The sequence below is a fragment of the Molothrus ater genome, chromosome 13, assembly GCF_012460135.2.
Source record: "Molothrus ater isolate BHLD 08-10-18 breed brown headed cowbird chromosome 13, BPBGC_Mater_1.1, whole genome shotgun sequence".
In the NCBI taxonomy this organism is placed as follows: Eukaryota; Metazoa; Chordata; class Aves; order Passeriformes; family Icteridae; genus Molothrus; species Molothrus ater.
Window position 1 is genome coordinate 11,175,179 of NC_050490.2, and position 16,726 is coordinate 11,191,904.

General features: G+C 38.2%; 1 protein-coding gene across 1 annotated transcript in view; it reads left to right on the plus strand.

The window, feature by feature from the left end:
• ADAMTSL3 (ADAMTS like 3) overlaps positions 1–16,726 on the plus strand; it is a 170,000-nt gene that overhangs the window by 19,636 nt on the left and 133,638 nt on the right. The window contains exon 3 of the mRNA XM_036389748.2: positions 9,616–9,735. Coding sequence (XP_036245641.2) covers positions 9,616–9,735 — 120 coding nt within the window. The remainder of the gene's footprint in view (positions 1–9,615; positions 9,736–16,726) is intronic.

The following is a 16,726-nucleotide window of genomic DNA, read 5'->3' on the forward strand; positions in this document are numbered from 1 at the left end:
AAAGCATGTTACTGTGTCAGTTCAAATTATATCACTATTAAAGAAAAAACTCAAAAGGAAATTAAATATAAATAATCATACTAACATAACATAACATTAATAACATTAAGGTTATAATTTAAATTAAAAAGAATTGGGAAAATCTGAGTCAGAAGTCCCAGACTCTCCTGAGAGTGGCCATTGTAAATGAGGATATTGACAACTTTGAGTCATACACTATGTCTTGATGAATAGTACAATAATGCTGGAATATATAAGAATTAAGTGTATTTTTTAGTTCTGTATAATATACTGTGTGGGAGCTAAGTGTTGTGTGAAGTCTTGCATTCCCTCATCCTTATCTTGTTTATCTGATGGTGGCAAACACTCTTTTGCTGTGCCCCACAGTGTCCTAGGTCCCATTTTGCTCACAAATTGCTACCACTTGTTTTATCTTCCTTGGGATGTTGAGGCCTGCACGAAAAAAAAGTTGGTCATATGTAGTGGAAGGTATTTTTCCTTAAATCCTGAATCCTGCTGTCACACCACTGTGGGCATATGTCTGTGGCCAGGTGAAAACAAAGAGGCATTTCACAAGGTCTGTGCAGAATTGTTAACAAAATGGTGCCGTGAAGTTTCACCTGAATTTTTGCTTTATGTTATTTTTTAGGAGAGTTTTTGTTAAACTGCAACTTTTAGTTACCTGGGAGCATTCACACCTTATATTTTAACATTTTGTTAGCATTATTAGAGTAGTTATCCAGTCTGGATACTGGGAGAGGCAATGAGGAGGAAGTAATTTATTAGAAAAGGGTGATCTTGGTCTTGCAAGCCAATTGGGTGCTCTTTATCTCTCTAGGAAAGGATTAGCCTCCTACAGCTTCTTGTTCTTCTTATGAGGCCTCTATTCATCCGTATTTTCTGGTGTTACTGAGTAATCCTGAGGTCAGTGTTAGTGCATAAGGGGTCTTGGCAAGGGGTCTTGGCCCTTCATGGTGGAGGCTTCTTCTACCCATTAAAGGAATGACCCTGTGTCCTTTCTCATTTCATTTTGTTCTTTCCTTTGCTCCTTAAGCAATGTGAATCTTCATTCAGTGCATGTGTTGATTTGTTGAGCTTTATGATCCAGCTGCCTCTGACAGCAATCCTACATAGCCTTAAACTATTCTTCTTCCTTGCCTTTTATAAAGAAATCTGCAGTTCCTCGAGGATTATGCTTCCAGTCTCCTCCAGTTTGTAACTGGACCTGTAACTGGGATCGCAGACAAGCAGGGTTGTGAGTTTCCTACAAAGGAGTGCAGTTGTCAGCATCTCGTCAGTTTAACAACAAAATAAATCCTCCACACGTGGTGTTCATGATAAAGGACACTAACAAAATGTCCTGGATTTGGCTGCATGGAGTTAATTTTCCACCTGGTAGCTGGTGTAGTGCTGTATTATGGATTTAGGGTGAGAATAATGGTGTTTTGGTTGTTGCTGAGCAGTGCTTTCACTAAGCTGAGGATTTCCCATCTTACACTGTCCTTCCAGCCAGGAGGCTGCACAAGAGATTGGGAGGGGGCACAGCCAGGACAGGTGAGTCCAAGTGGCCACTGGGATATCCCATGCTGGGTGGGAACAAACTAAACAATAAAACTGTGGAAAATTGGCCAGGGGTGGTAGGCTGATGCTCAGGGACTGGCTGGGCATCAGTCAGCAGTTGCACTGGGCATCTCTTGTTTTTGTACACTTTTTAATCATCATTATTATTGGTTTTGGTTTTTGTTGGTTTTTGGGTGGTTTTTTTTTTTTTTTTTTCTGTTAAACTGCCTTTATCTCAGGCCAGGACTTTTGCCTTTTTCCTGATTCTTTCCCCCATCCTGCTGTGAGGGGTGAGTGTCTGTGTGGTGTTTAGCTGCCTGTCAGGTTAAACTGCAACGTGAAGCTTTAAAATAATATTAGAGATTATCCCACCTTCTTTGCTAAGAATGCTCATAGTACTTTTGTAATGTATTTTTTTCTGTGGGGATCATGAGAACCCTTAGAAACGGTCAGTGAATAAAAGGTCGAGTTTCATGAGAGTATGCGCCAATAATACTGAAAGGACTTTCTTTATGACAAGAATTTTACCAATTTTTAGGTTACTAAATAAGGAATAAAAAGAAGTTTTTGTCTGGAATAATGGAACATATGGTGAAAGAGGTGATAAAAAATATCTTTTTAGGCTTCAGTCACTTATGTCTGTCTTGCAAGATTTTTAAAAGGGGTTTAAGTGAAATACTTTTTTCTGTCTCATTTCCAGATATTCCTTCCTTTTACTGTTTCATCACAGACAAGAGTTTTTAAAGGGGATTCTATCTTAAACAAAAAAGGCTGAAAACATCCCCCAACCATTTCCATGCCCTCGAAGCACAAGCTCTGGGGAACATGCAGGTGGAATCTTCACTCACCAGTGTAGATTGTTTTATCTAGATGCTACAAAATTGCTTTTCTCTTGGATCTAAACATACCTGTGCCCCTTCCCTACTCCCCAAGGCTAAGCTAAAGACTTGGGGAAATAATTGGGTATTGCATATTTTGAAAGCAGGATCTGATCCACAGTCACTAACTTTCTGACAATAATTGGAAGTGAACTGCTTTGGGGTTTTCTTCTCTGGGTGCTGGATTTTCCCCCTTGGCTCTAATTTATACAAAACTAGAGAGACCTGAGCAAGCAGTGCTGCTCACAGACCTACAAATGTTGTATTGCAAGGGATGCTGTCCTGCTACAGCTGGATTTGGGCCCTGGTTCTGTGAGAGGGTCCCTGGGAACTTGGCCACTGATATCACTGGGAGCAGCTTCAGTCTGCTGGTGCTGCTCTTTTTAGAGCAAATTTTAGGCACATCCAATCAATTCTTTGGAAAGAAGGCAGAGTCTGCCTAACATAGAGTTTAGAAGAAGCTTCACTGGAAGTAGGAAAATTTCAGGGTTCATTTCTTTCTGAAAGAAATATGAAGCAAAGTCGATATTTAAGCTGGGTTTTGAAAGTAAATGAAGTTTTGGCTAAATACTGCTGCAGCCTTTCAGTGAAATGTTTAATCTTTTAGCCAGACAATAACAAGAGAAAACATAAGTAATTGTTGATAAATATCCAAAAGCTTAATCACTAGTATAAATTTTAGAGGGTGCAGAAAAAGATTTTGAAATGTGTTGATCTCAGTCTGCAGCCCAAGCTATGCCAAAGAAAATGTATTTACATTTAATCAAGAAAAATGGTGGTAAAATGTCCTTGTGAAAAGACCGAAAGACGGGATCTTAATTAAAAAACTAAATGCTCTCCATTGTTCTTCCTGTTTCAGTGCTGGCTTGAAGTTGTACAAACTGAGAGCCTGAAGAGAGGTTTAGGCTGAGCATTTTTGCTCTGGTGACGTGATCTCAAACACATTCCAGTCACTGGAACGGCTGCGAGTGCTCGAACGGGCGCGGGATGGTTTGAGCAGCAGAGGTGATGTAGGCACTTGCTTTCTTGCAGCTGTGAATATGATTGTAGTTACAGCTTAGGTTCAGTTTCCAGTGATAGACATTTCAAACAATAGCTGAACTATCAATTTCGAAGTTGCTTGCTGGCAGTGTTTTACTGTGTTGGAAAAATGGTGGCTTATCCAAAATATTTAAGAATTGTCTTTTGCTTATCTTTATATGTATCTTCAACTCAGAGGCACATTTTTTCCAAGCTTGTTTTATTTCTTCATGTTTAAGCAGGCCCAGGATGAGAGATGAGAGGAAAAAATCATTAGATCTGGGCTTAAATCAGACATGTCTTAAGTCTGCTTTTAACCAATACAAAATAAACATGGAAGAACAATCCCTGAGTCTCCCACTCTAGTTCAGTCCCCAGCAGAGCTTTTGACTCAGTGTTTCAGATTGTCTCAGTTGTGACTTCCCTGATGAAATCTGACAGCCAAATTTCCTTTCAGGATTCTTCTATGAAGAAGTGCTTGACTTCAGTTCAGCCAAGTCCTCTTTCATTTTTCCAGGAGAAATGACATTTATACTTTAATTCTGATTTGAAATGCTGGCCTCTTAGTTTAATATTAATAATTAAATAATTGGCCTGGTCTGCAGAAATGCTGAGCTGCTGGCAGCTTCTGTGGAAACTCAGTTCCCTTGCAGGGTCTTTAAATGTTTCAGAGTGTCTAGCATTAGGAAGCTGTTGCTGTAGATCTTGGCCATGACAAAAGCTAATCTGACTCTTACTAGATATGTATTCATCAGGATTGCTTGCTCTGGAGATAGCTGAGGTTCTGAACTGTTAGTGTGACATTGTTTATCTGGAAATACACTTTTTCATGTTGTGGTGAAGCTGGAGTGCTGTGCTCTATCTAACATTTTTGTATTGGAGTCCTTGAAAATCCATTAAACTAAACTGCTACTTAGCTGGTATATTACTTCCCTGGGGCGTAAATCAAATTCTGCAGCAGCTCAGGAGACACATATTTAACTTGAATTAAATGGGAATACACACATTTTGGTATATGATTGGACTTGCTGTGCATATTAATCTGACAAACATGTATTTACAAGTCATTAAGAATGCAGATAGTTTTTCTCATTTTGCTTTTCTCGTCTTTTTTTTCCCCTAAAACAATGATTTTGGAAATGAATGCTGCCCATTTTCCACTTCCAACAAGAACTAATAAAAGAGCCACAAAACTATGGAAAGCAAACTGCCTTCACTGTATTTCTCTTTTCTTTACAGAATTTACTTTGGGCAGGGTAGTGCACTTGTGCATAACTGTAAAGCTTTTGTTGATTTGACCTTTTATCTTTTGTCTGTGTTTCTTTTAAAAAGTAAGATACTGAGCCAGTTTCAGGAAGAACGTGGTATTTGTAATTTTCAGCATTTGAAATAAATAATTTTGAAGCTTTCCTCTGCATTACTTCACTTTGCTCTCATTATGCTCCCAATTTCAGGAAGGACACAGGCTTAATTAGGGAATGACTGATTTAAGTGTAGGTAATGTTTATATGTACTAAGTGTACATAACAGGAAGAGTTCTTACTTTTCTCTGTATGTGGTTCTTGGTGCCAAAAAAGTCTAAAATTAAAAATTCCTCTCTACCTGAAATATTAATGTTTTATTTCTAATTATGTTCAAGTAATTTCTTTGAGCTATTACACCTCTATTTTCTCATTTTCTTGACCTTCACAGCTCAGATTTAATATAAAGTTCCCTTTCTAAAGCTGCTGCTGTCTACATGTAAACATGGAACAACTCCTTTCAAGTCTCCCCGTGGCTGTGATTAAGTAGAATAGTAGCATGCTATTATGAGGTTTGGTTGAGCTTTGTCTTGGCCTTAGTATCAAATTATCTCCAAGAACTGTAGACTAAACTAGATCTTTTAATTTATCTGAGATTACAATAGCAGTTTAAATCCTTGGACAAAATTGTTACTCTCTAACTTGAAAGGAATGACCAATGATTAATATTTATAATTTTTAGTAACGGAAAACTCTACAGCTTAGTGATTTGATAATTTTAAGCAAGCTGGATGAAAATAGCTAACATGAATCCTGGGTCTTAAGGAAATAAAGAGCAGTTAAAGAGCAGCACTTTGCATTGTGTAGTGGTTTCAGAAAGTGCCAGAGGGATTAATTTTGGGTGAAACGAACCAGAAGTTGTGCCCAGCAGAACCTTCTGCTCAGGGACTGGGAGAGGCTCAGCTGTGTGTGGGAGCTCAGTCCTCCCCAGCCTTGCTGCTTGCTAATGGCAGCATTGGCTGGGAAGCACTCAGTGACCATTCCTCTGACTCTCAATAGTGAAATAAAATCCTCAAATCCTCAACTCCAGCAGCTTCTAGTCAGTGTTCTACGGAGCAATGAAACTGTGGAGCAGCAGAGGCAACGTGCAGCTCTTGGTGGAAGGAGATCTAAAAACCAGAGCTTGGATACAGGCAGCTCTTTGTGTCTTGTGCAATTGAAAGTGGAAGAGTAATTTGGTCTTTCAGCGCTCAGGTGGGGAGTGCTGAGTGAGGAAGCAATCACAGCCTGACATCAAAGGTGTGCTCCAGCATAATAAAGGCCTGAATAAACCCAGTGCCTTTCACACTTCCCCCTTCTGCTGATCAGGACAGTTTCCTTGATCACATAGCAGGAAAGATGTAGCATGGAAGGCCTTATTTTTTTCAGTTTCTGACCAATAAGTTACATGTCCTAATCAACTAGGAAGATTTTCAAACACTGATCTGTTTCCAGTTTTTATATTTATTTTTTTGTCAGTAGGTAATATATACTTCCTTGCTACATGATGTATTAATGTCAGTGAGTTTTATGTAGTGATTAATACTATATCTGCTTTGGCTACGTTGTCACCCTCTACTGTCTTCATATGCTTAAGATCATAAAAGCTGGTTTAAAATGCCTGCCTTAAATCTTAAGTGTACTTGTAACTTGACACATTTAATTTAAAGCTATTGAGATTAAACTGGCCATTAAACAGGCCTAAAACACTAGCATGAAATGTAATTGTTTTCTGAAACTTGCACTTATAGTCTTTACTTTAAAACATGAATTTATATCAGATTAGCTAAGTCATTCAGAGATGATCTCAAATATACTATAAACCCACAGACTGTTGAAATTTGAATTATGTTTAAGCCAAAGTGCCCATAGAAATATAAAAGCCTCATAAGGAGCATTGGTGGATTCCTCAGTGGGGAATAAAATGGACTAAGTGGAAACATTCTATTTTGTGTTCAGTACAATGTATGAATGAAATTACATTGGGAACATGCAGCTTATTTGGAGGTACCTGCATCTAGGTGGTAAAAACATTTTTCTGCTGCTTTGGTGAGTGGATACAAAAGAGTTCTTTGAACATTTGAAGAGTTGACTTTTTAAAAGCTAACTTTTCAGTTTGGGTTGTTTATCAGATGTAAGTTACTGGTTTCAACATCAGTTTGCCATGACAGCTGATAGTGTGTTCTTAGTGGCTTTTTTTGTTTTGTTTTTAATTAATTGCTTGGCTGTATTCTTTCTTACTTGACTTATACCAGACAGGTAGCAGTACCTATTGCTGCAGCTGACAATCAGTTTCCATTGTAACCTCCTGTGTAACCTTATAAAATATCTGCATTTTACACTGAATTTTCCATGCTCGGAAGCCAGATTTTGCTTGCCTGAATCTAGCAAGCATTCCTCTGCTCCTCAAGTGCCTAGCTGCTCATGAGCTTTTCACAAGAAAATGGAATGTGTGTTAGAAACCCCTAGTTTTTCTCATTATGTTTTTCAAATTGCTATTTCAGCTTCAAATATTGGCATGCTTTTTATTCAAAGCATAGTACTGATTAATGTCCAAAGACTTTATATTTTAAATATTTAAACTATGAAGATGAGAAATGAGCATAGTTTACTGCTATGTATCCTCTTGACAAATTTGTTTATGAGAGATTAGGCAACAGTGTGATATATACAATTAGCTAAGAAGTAATTTTGATTCTCTCCTGCTGTAAATTAGGAAAATCTTCCAAAAATATTGTTATTAATCACTAGCACTTAACAGGATTATTTTCCAAAGTATTCTACAGATATAAACTAATCTAATTCACCATTAGGATAGGTCTACTGACCTGTTGTAATTGTTTTACACCTGGCAAAACCAAGGTAGAAATGATAAGTACTTGAAGCCAGGCCACTTGAGGCTTAGAATGCATCTCTCTCATCCATTAGCCCTGTGCTGAAATCCCAGGATGACATCACTGCCATGTTCCCTCACAGAGGATCTGTGGACAGCCCAGTGAAAGCAGGGGAAGGATGCCAGATTATGTCAGCCCCTCTCCTGTCTGGGCTGTGCCTCACATGTCAAGGCTTGCATCAGCTGCAGCCAGCTCAGATTCTGCAGCAAGCAGCACTGCAGACCTCCTCTGGCGGCCTTATGGGGAAACTGTTGTTACCAAATGTGGATTTGTTCTCCATATTTTATTACTTAGTTATGCATAAATAAGGGCAGTTGGCTAAAGTGTAAAAGGGAGATCTCTGCTGCAATAAGCTTTGTAGAAATGTAAGGGTAATATGGTGTGAATATGAATTACTCTTATGTAGGCCTGATGAAAAAATCCTCTTTACAATCTTGTTCAGTCTTGCATGCTGAAATGTGACCTTTACCCTAGTCTAGACATGTCCTTTGCAAGCTATTTCTAATTTATATGAAGACTGCTTGATTTAAACCGAGTATGTTAATCTGATGCTGTCATGACTGATGGGGTTTGCAGTCTGAGATGCTGACAGCTCTCAACAGAGTAAGCAAAAGCCCTGTAAGCTTCTCCAGACCATCCTGCAAATGACATGCCATCTGCTTTTTATGAGATAACTTGTGAGCTTCAGAAGGTGAACTTAGTGCAAGAGAAAAAGTGCAGCAGGTCTTACCTTCCTTTTCCACCACAAACTGCTTCAAATTATGTTGATTGCTTTAGGAATCTCTGGTTAGCTGGCACCTATATTTGTTACAGGTCTAGCCAAGAGTCTAGAAACTGGGTGATGGCAGCTGCCAGCTTTCATGTGAGATTGCTGTGTAAATGTCAAAATATACTGTTTAATTACACCCCTATTTATTAAGTTTATTCATTGGTAAATGTCCAGCAGTAACTTGCACATTTCAGGCCTTTTTTTCTTCCCTGAAAGGTTTCAACCTTGCCTTGTCCTCACTACACAGCTGGACTCAATATTCTGCATTCAAAAGATGATTACTTATTTTCTCTTGTATACAAACCAGTTGGCTTCTCAGGGCAGTGTTAAATGCAGGAGGAATAAGGGCAGGAAAGTCTGTGCAGAACATTTGCTCATATCTGGGTTGCTCGAGACCTGCAGTGCAGGGAGATGCTGCTGGCCCAGCACGGGCTGGGTGTGTTGAGCAGCCTCAGATGTGCTGTGATGGCTCACCAGGCACAGATCCTCCAAGCAAAAGCGGTTTCTCTGATCAGACAGGTGTCAGACAGCCCAGCTGGAGGTGCCAGCTATGATTCTCACAGAATTAACTCCTCTGTAGCTTGAAATGAGCCCCTTTTTCTTTCCCAGCCTGTTCTTCCCCAGTTGTGAATAGCATCCTGAACTAATATGGAGCACTGCCTGTGTTCACTCCAGTCATTTCCCACTCCCTATTTCTTCTTTGCAGTAATATCTTCCTGAAGATAGGAAAGTAATTCACAGTGTCATAGCTTCCTATTGGACTAGATGAGCCCTCAAGATATTTTCTAAGCTGAGTTACTCTATGATTCTGTCTTTGTTTCTTCCTGTAAAAATAAAATATGTTGCATTTAACCAAAAGCCTGTGGCCTGCAGTAACCACTTCTCCAGTGAAGTGTATGAGGACAAAGAAAGTGTAACATTGCTTTTTGAATGTCTTTGAGCAGTGATGTTTGATAAGCCATAGATGATCTCCTTTGGTTTAGTATATTATTCTGCAACTGAGGCATCTTGTTTTAGATTAAACCTCTGTTGTTATTTAGCATGTCTCCATCACAGCAAAATATTCACCCAGAAATACCATGCCTTAAAACACAACACCTTTTTTTTTCCTCCTGCAGAAGTCCCTGTCTAGATTTTGTAATTATATGCACAGTTTAAAAAAAATGACTTGTGTTTGTAGTAGGTGTAACGTGACCTCTCTGATTTCTTTACAGACAAGAGCAGAGCAGTCCCAAGGTGCATACTTCCTGCCTGAGTTTGCACTGTCTCCACAGGGGAGTTTTCTTGAGGACACCACGGGGGAGCAGTTCCTCACTTACCGCTATGATGACCAGGTCAGTGTGCCATGTGTGAAAATTATGGAGATTGATTGGTTCATGTAACTCTGATATCAAAGATTACCGTGGACAGATTAAGATTGAGAGCGTGTTTTATCTTTGAAGGCACATCAAATTTATCACAAGCTGAATGATAACACACTATACAAAATCCAGATTAAGGCCCTTAGTTGTGTAAATAATAAGTGAAACCACTTTTGGAAAATATTAATAGGATGTAATGGAGATAAAAGCAGCAATATTTTAGTGATGTGTTGATAGATGCTCATAGTTATATCCTGCAGAATGTGTAGAATTAGAAGTGATTGTCCTTTCTGTGAATTGTTTGACTCAATTTATTTTCTTTAATGGAAAAATAAGCGTTAGGCAGATTTTGTGTTTTCCAGCTTGTGAAAAGTCAGAATATTGTATTAGTTCATGAAGTTTTTGTAAGGGAAGGTTGGGCCAATTATAAAGAAACAAATGGGAATAATGCATGGAACAGTGTTTAGAAAGAAACAAATTATTTTTTTTTAGGGTTAAAATTTTTTAATGCTTTCTCCAGACTCATAGAAACATTATGTTAAACATGGAATATAGATATAAATGTAAAGAAAGCAACATGAAAGAAATGCTGTTAATCTTGGCAAAAGATCTGAAGTAAACCTAGGAAATGTGTGGCGTGCTGTGGAAATTTACTCATAACACAATGTGTTCCAGGAATCAGTTGAATTTCACATCAAAACTCTCTGAATTACACTCATAGACACTTACAGTACATTTCTTAATGTAAGAGGAGGGAGTTTGTTAGGAAACACTCCCTGTAGAAGTGAGAGAAGAGCCAGACTTCCCCTGCATCCCAAGGTGTGGTTCTGTCAGTGATGGGCAGATTTATTTTGGAAGATGGGCTCCTTGCAGGAGCTACTTGAAGAAAACAGTTTGCTCATCACTGTCCTAAAAGAGAGAACTGAGGTGAGTTTATTTAAGCTTTAATCTGCCAATGTTTTAGACAGACAAAAGGAAGCAGAAAAGCTACCATAGAAAGCATGCTGAGCCACTGTGAACTATTTGAATTTAGTTTAAATGTTTACAATAATTCATACTTTTGCTTCCCTAGAGGGTCTTGATTATCAACAGAAAAGGTTCTTGGATAAGACCTTCCTTGGACTAAACACCTGGGAAAGCAATAACTTACAGGACAGTAAAATGCAGCTGCAACTCAGGCTGCATTTAATGACAGTAGTTGAAAAACACTATAAAGGTTATACACTTTGATCAGAATAGTTTCCATTTAATGGAGCACGTTTTCAAGAAGATGATAAATCAAATATAACAGAGGCTTAGTCTGAGTCTTTGACTAGACTGTTTGGACTATGTGAATAATATAGCTGATTAAAAAACAAACAAAATGAATCCCCTTGAAAAAGCCTCAAATACCAGCATAGCTCTCTGCAGAAGCCAGTTCAAAGCCCAATTCCATTTGATGGAAAGAATTCCATTTGCTGGAAAGTTTTCCAATAATTCCATTGAGATCTGAATTGGATCTAGGATATGGCCAGCTTCTGTTCTTTCATAAATGTGATTTAGTTTTGAAGCCTGCTCTTCCCAGACACTTAGCAGTATGAAATTTAGTTTGAATTCCTGGAACTGAAAGTGGTGCTGAAACATCAAAATGTTAAAAGTAAAAGCAACTGTATTAGCAGTAGTTTCTTTTGAAGAAAATTCAGTCCCTAAGCATTATTTATTGAAAGTTACAAATACATTGAATGCAGATGGGAACGGATCTATATCTCTAGCTTTATCTTCCTGCAAGTATACAAGGATTTCTTTGGTGAATAAAAAGATTTTACTTGATTTTCTAGGAAATTAATCATAGGTTTGTAATAATACACAGTTACAATTATACTTTTGCTGAAATGTTATTACAAAACTCAATTGTATCATGGTCAAACTGGGTAAGGCATACTAGATTTTTTTTTCCTGTGCTTCATTCAACTCTTTCTTATGACATTTACTTATGAAGGGATGGAAGTCTTCGTTGGATAATCTCTCGAATTTTCCTAAATGGATAGGTTTGATACATGATAAATGTGATAAGAATACACCAGTGAATAAAAAGAGGGAAATACATATATATTGAAAGCCCATTTTAACCTATCTAACACAGAAATGGAATCAGTACTGGAAGGTTACCCCATAAATAAAGAATATAGCAACATCTTCTCACACCTTAATTCTGTAATTTACTTTTAGCAATTCATTTTCGATCTTGCCGTACTGTGAAGGGCTGCTGGCCTTTGGGAAATACATTCCTTCTTCTTCCCTGATGTCCAGAATTGTCCTCTGGGTATTCCCACAGAGTCCTGGTGTTCCTGTGCATCCCAAATTACAACTGAAAATTGACAAATTGAAATAACCTTGTGCACTTACAACCTCTGTTCTTTTGGCTAGCCAGTCCTGAGACACTTGCAGGAAAACCATCTCTCCCTATCTTCCCAATGTGCCCTTTTCCCCTTGTGCTGTTCCTTTTCTCCAGGCCAGTTAAATTTCCAGAGAGAGATGGATAATATTTTTACATAGCAGCATCATCATCGTCATGATCCAAGATTAGTTTCCTTACATCCTCCAAGCACAGGAATGTTTCAAAGGGGTTTTCTTTGGCTGTTGTGTGTGATATTTTTCAAGCAGGGAGCCAGTTTAATCAGAATCATTCATTCCTTTGTTAGTAAGTAATCTCAGTAAAATAGAACTAGCTGTTACTTAAATATGCAAAAGTATTTGCTATCTGAAATGACAAGCTTACAGTTTGAAATGAAAGATGAGTAAATATTAATAGGAACACACTGTACTCTGCTCTAGCCCAGCAGAATTACACATGGATTCATGCTGTACATGCAAGATAGTACATTTTGTTCTGGTTTAATCTGGCAGGACTGTGCTCTCATTTTTGTACAGGACTCCACTAACCTCTTTGCATATTTTGTTGCTCTATGTGTATTTAAGAATTACATGCAGATGAAATTCTTTGGCTAGATATTTTCAAAATTCAGTGAATGTCTTTCTTACCACTTCTATGACTATAGAGGAAAATACCTTTAAAGATCTGATTAAATACTGACACTGGGGTGACATCTGCATACTGTGGGATATTATAGTTTTGATACATTTATTGCTGTATCTTGAGGGAAAAACAGTGATTCAAAGCAAATACTTCTCAGGGATCCCAAAGGACAGAAATGTTTAAATTGAACATTTTCTAAAGGCTTCTGTATTGTTGACCATCTGATGTCTCGTATCAGTGCATTGCATCCTTCATTTCTGAGATTCTACTGAGTCAATGCTATTTAAACCTAACTTGGTACCAAATAGATTTTGATGCATAGCCAAAGCCTTCAACTGCTGTAAGAAATCTGAGATTAAAAAAAATATGGCCCCTCTTACCATAAATGAAAATAATTAAATAACTGAATAAATGTCTGAAATTACATTATGAAATGAATATACAAGTAATAGCCCTTTCTCCAGCTTTGAGATACACGTTGAACTTTGCCATAAGGAACAGTTTCCTAGTATTCTTTCTGATTTCTTTTGGCTTTTCACCTTTTAATCTACTACAAGGAATTTTTTTCTTTTCCAAAATGCTAGTAGTACTGGAAAGCTTTCTTGCAGAAATAAAATGTTCTTGTTTTCTGACACTTAAGGTATTGCTTCCAAGTATTAAAACCATTCCATATGACGGACCACCAAGAAGGACAGCAGTGAAAACTTGGTTGGACTGAATGTGTTTGAAGTACATTTCCACTTTGATTGGCTGGCTGGCTGAGAGTTCTCTTGGGGGTATGGGTAAAAAAGGGAAGGAAAAAAGAAAATAAGTTTATCTTTAAAGAGAAAAAATGTTTTCTTGACCAGTTAGCTTTCTAGTTGACCTTGCTTCCTCTAAATTGTATGATGTTTACCAGTTTAAACTCACAACAAGGATAGCCTGATTCTGGAATTAGACATATGGCTCTAAGTAGTCCAATCTTGGCAAAGAAACCTAATGTTTCTCAACAAATACTAATGAAAATCTGCCCTATCAGGCTTGTGTTTAGCTATGCAAGGTAAGGTAGAAACTGGTCAGTCTGTTTTCAACTAGATGTGCAAGTTGTAATACCCAGGCTGCAGCTGCTACAGTTCATTTAATACCTGGTCTTTCTTTGGGTTTGCTAGAAAAGTGCCTTGTCATAAAGTGAATGCCAAAATCAGGAAAATATTCTCATTAATGCCTTGTCTTCCACAAATAGAAATAGTCTGTCTTGGCTTCTGCTTTTTCACAGGGAAAAGGAGCATGACATTTTGAAGTATTAATTTGAAAAAATGCAATGGAACCCAGGATCTGAATTACTTCAAAAATTAATATTGAAGTAAACTGATGGAACCCATTGCTCTACCTTTCTATTTGTAGTCCAGCAGCAATAGCTGTTTGTGTCTGTTCTGTAAGTTTTTCAGATTACACCAAGGAAACTCTTGTGCGGGCAGAAGTTGTCTCACGGGTCCCACTGGGCTGACAGCTGTTTTTCCACAATTTCCTTTATTTCTTCCCCATTCCACCTGCTGCTGACTGCCATCCTCCCTGCTCTGCCTCTGGAGGGGTACCCGACTCACAGCCTGGCTTTGAGTGTCAGCTGCTTGCTGGCTTCTGCTCCCAGCCTGAGCCTTTTCATTCCTTCCCGGGGAGTTTGCATCTAAATCACCAAAGAAATGGAGCCACGCGTTTTCAGGCTTGGGGATGAGTCATGTAAGGGACATTACTGCAAATTAACACATCAGTGAAGACAAGCTCTAATCCCGGGAAGGCAGGAAGATTTGTAGTTAGTGGCTCACTTGCTTCCCATGCACACAAAGCTTCAGTACTCTGATTTGAGAAGGAGCCTGAAACTTGTGTTTTTCTCTGGCAAGCCATTTTTGTTGATACCCTAAAAAAGCATTCAGAACTATTAAAAAGGCTTAACATCTTGAATCTCAATGTCTAGCTCTTCATTTAGAGATTTTTTTTGAATAAACAAACTGTTTTCAAGTGGCCACAAACTATTTCAGGAATTCTCCTATAATGAAAACATTCCACTATGGAACACTTGGTGGTTTCATTTGTGTATTTGGAGAATGAACTGATATACTTAATTTTATCCAAGCACCAGAATTGCAACCACTAATATGTGGCTGTGGGAATTTCAGCACTGTGTTAGAAATTCTCCTTTTCTGCTATGTAGAGGACTGGCCTTGCAGTCCTCACTCAGCCAGTCTGCTGATATTAGAATAATACTGATTTCACTGACTTGAGTCCTGCCAGTCTTTCCCTTCTTTTAGCTAGGACATCTTGTGTAAATAACAAATTACTAGGTCAGGTTTGTGGTACTCCATACTAATCCTACAGATGTCTGTAATGAGTTTATAATCATATTTAAGGAGTTTACAGCCGTGTGTTTGTAAGTCTGTGTGAAGATAAAAGGCACCATTTGGTGTTTCTCTGAAAATTTCACTGATGGTGATGTTAGGTGTTCTCTAGTATTTTCAATTCTATTCCTTTTTTTATGTATACCTTTATTTTTTTTTTTTTGTTCACAGGTTTAATTTTGGTCTCTATTTTTAAGGGTATGTTTTTTGGGTTTGTTTTTTTTTGGGTAAGGAAGTTAGCTCTGTAATCAAGTGAAATGTGTTTCTGATTTGGAGTGGAAAGGAGGGAAAGGAGGCAAGGATTAAGAGAAAATGAAAACCACTTACAATTTCAAGCAAAAGTACTCTTAGAGAGACTGGTACTGCATAAGGCAGGCATGATCCTATTCAAACAATACTTTGGCTTAGGCTAATTGCTGGCTGGAAGTGTGTGAGCAGCATATGCACGAGTAATTATATCATTACTTGTGTGTGATAGGCTGCTTAGTGAACTGAAAAGTGTTTTTAAATACCTCTGTTTATTGGCAAACTGAATGGGGAACTGGCACTTCTTAAAAGCACCCACTACCATTTTTAGTTCAGGGTTTTGTTGTTCAGAGAAAATAGTGGAACTGCTGTTTGCAGCCCATGTTTCTTTGTGCACTAAGAATTACAGAGTTCCTTGTTTTCTATTACAGCCTCAGTCCCAGCCCTGCCAAAGGTCTCTGTGTGTAAATCATACTTACAGAAGCCAGTAGGTCTTCACCTTGTGCAGCATAACAGCCTTCACAGAGAATCTGTAACAGTACAGTTTCTGCAGAAAACACATTTTAGATCATTTCAATTTGGACCAAATGCATTCCAAGAGGCTGTAATCCTATTCCACCGAGTTCTGTGGTGAAACTCACTGGCCTGGGTCTGTAGTCCTCCTGTGGCTGTGATGATACCGACCTCAGCAGCTGGCAGAGCATTCCCAGGTACCAGAAGTGACCCCTCATTTGCAAGGTCATCCCCCAGAATGATTTATCAAGGAAAAAGGAGAATGGACCAAACCTTTTAGCTGTTTCTCTTATTCTTGCTCCCCTGAATGCTGGACAGATATTGGGGCTGCTCTGGTGGATGATAAAAGGCTATGCAGGGGGTACTGATTTTCTTCCTTTTTTCTTAGTCTTACTTTTGGGGCCACAAATTGATGTTTATTCAGTTTGAGGTTGAGCTACATAGAAAAAACTTTAATACTGAGTACCTTGCTTTTCTAGCATCCCTACCATGAACAGTTTTCATAAAAGACTGAAATGTTTAAACTCACAATTAGTGTTTCATGTTGAAATGTTTGTAATTCTAAGTTTTCTCAAATATGTTTTTAATTTCTAGCAGTAGATTAAAAGCATTTTTAAAAATTATTAATATTATTTTTTAACCTTTCCTTTTCCAAGGAGCAGACAGCAGGATATGTACTTGGGCAAATATTCTACTGTAAAGTCTTTAACTCAATTCTGCTACACTGGGCTAGTAACAGGACACCTGATGAATTGACATTATACAGATAGGTGCTCATTTGACATTCTTTAGAAGAGCCCAATGATTAAATCATGGG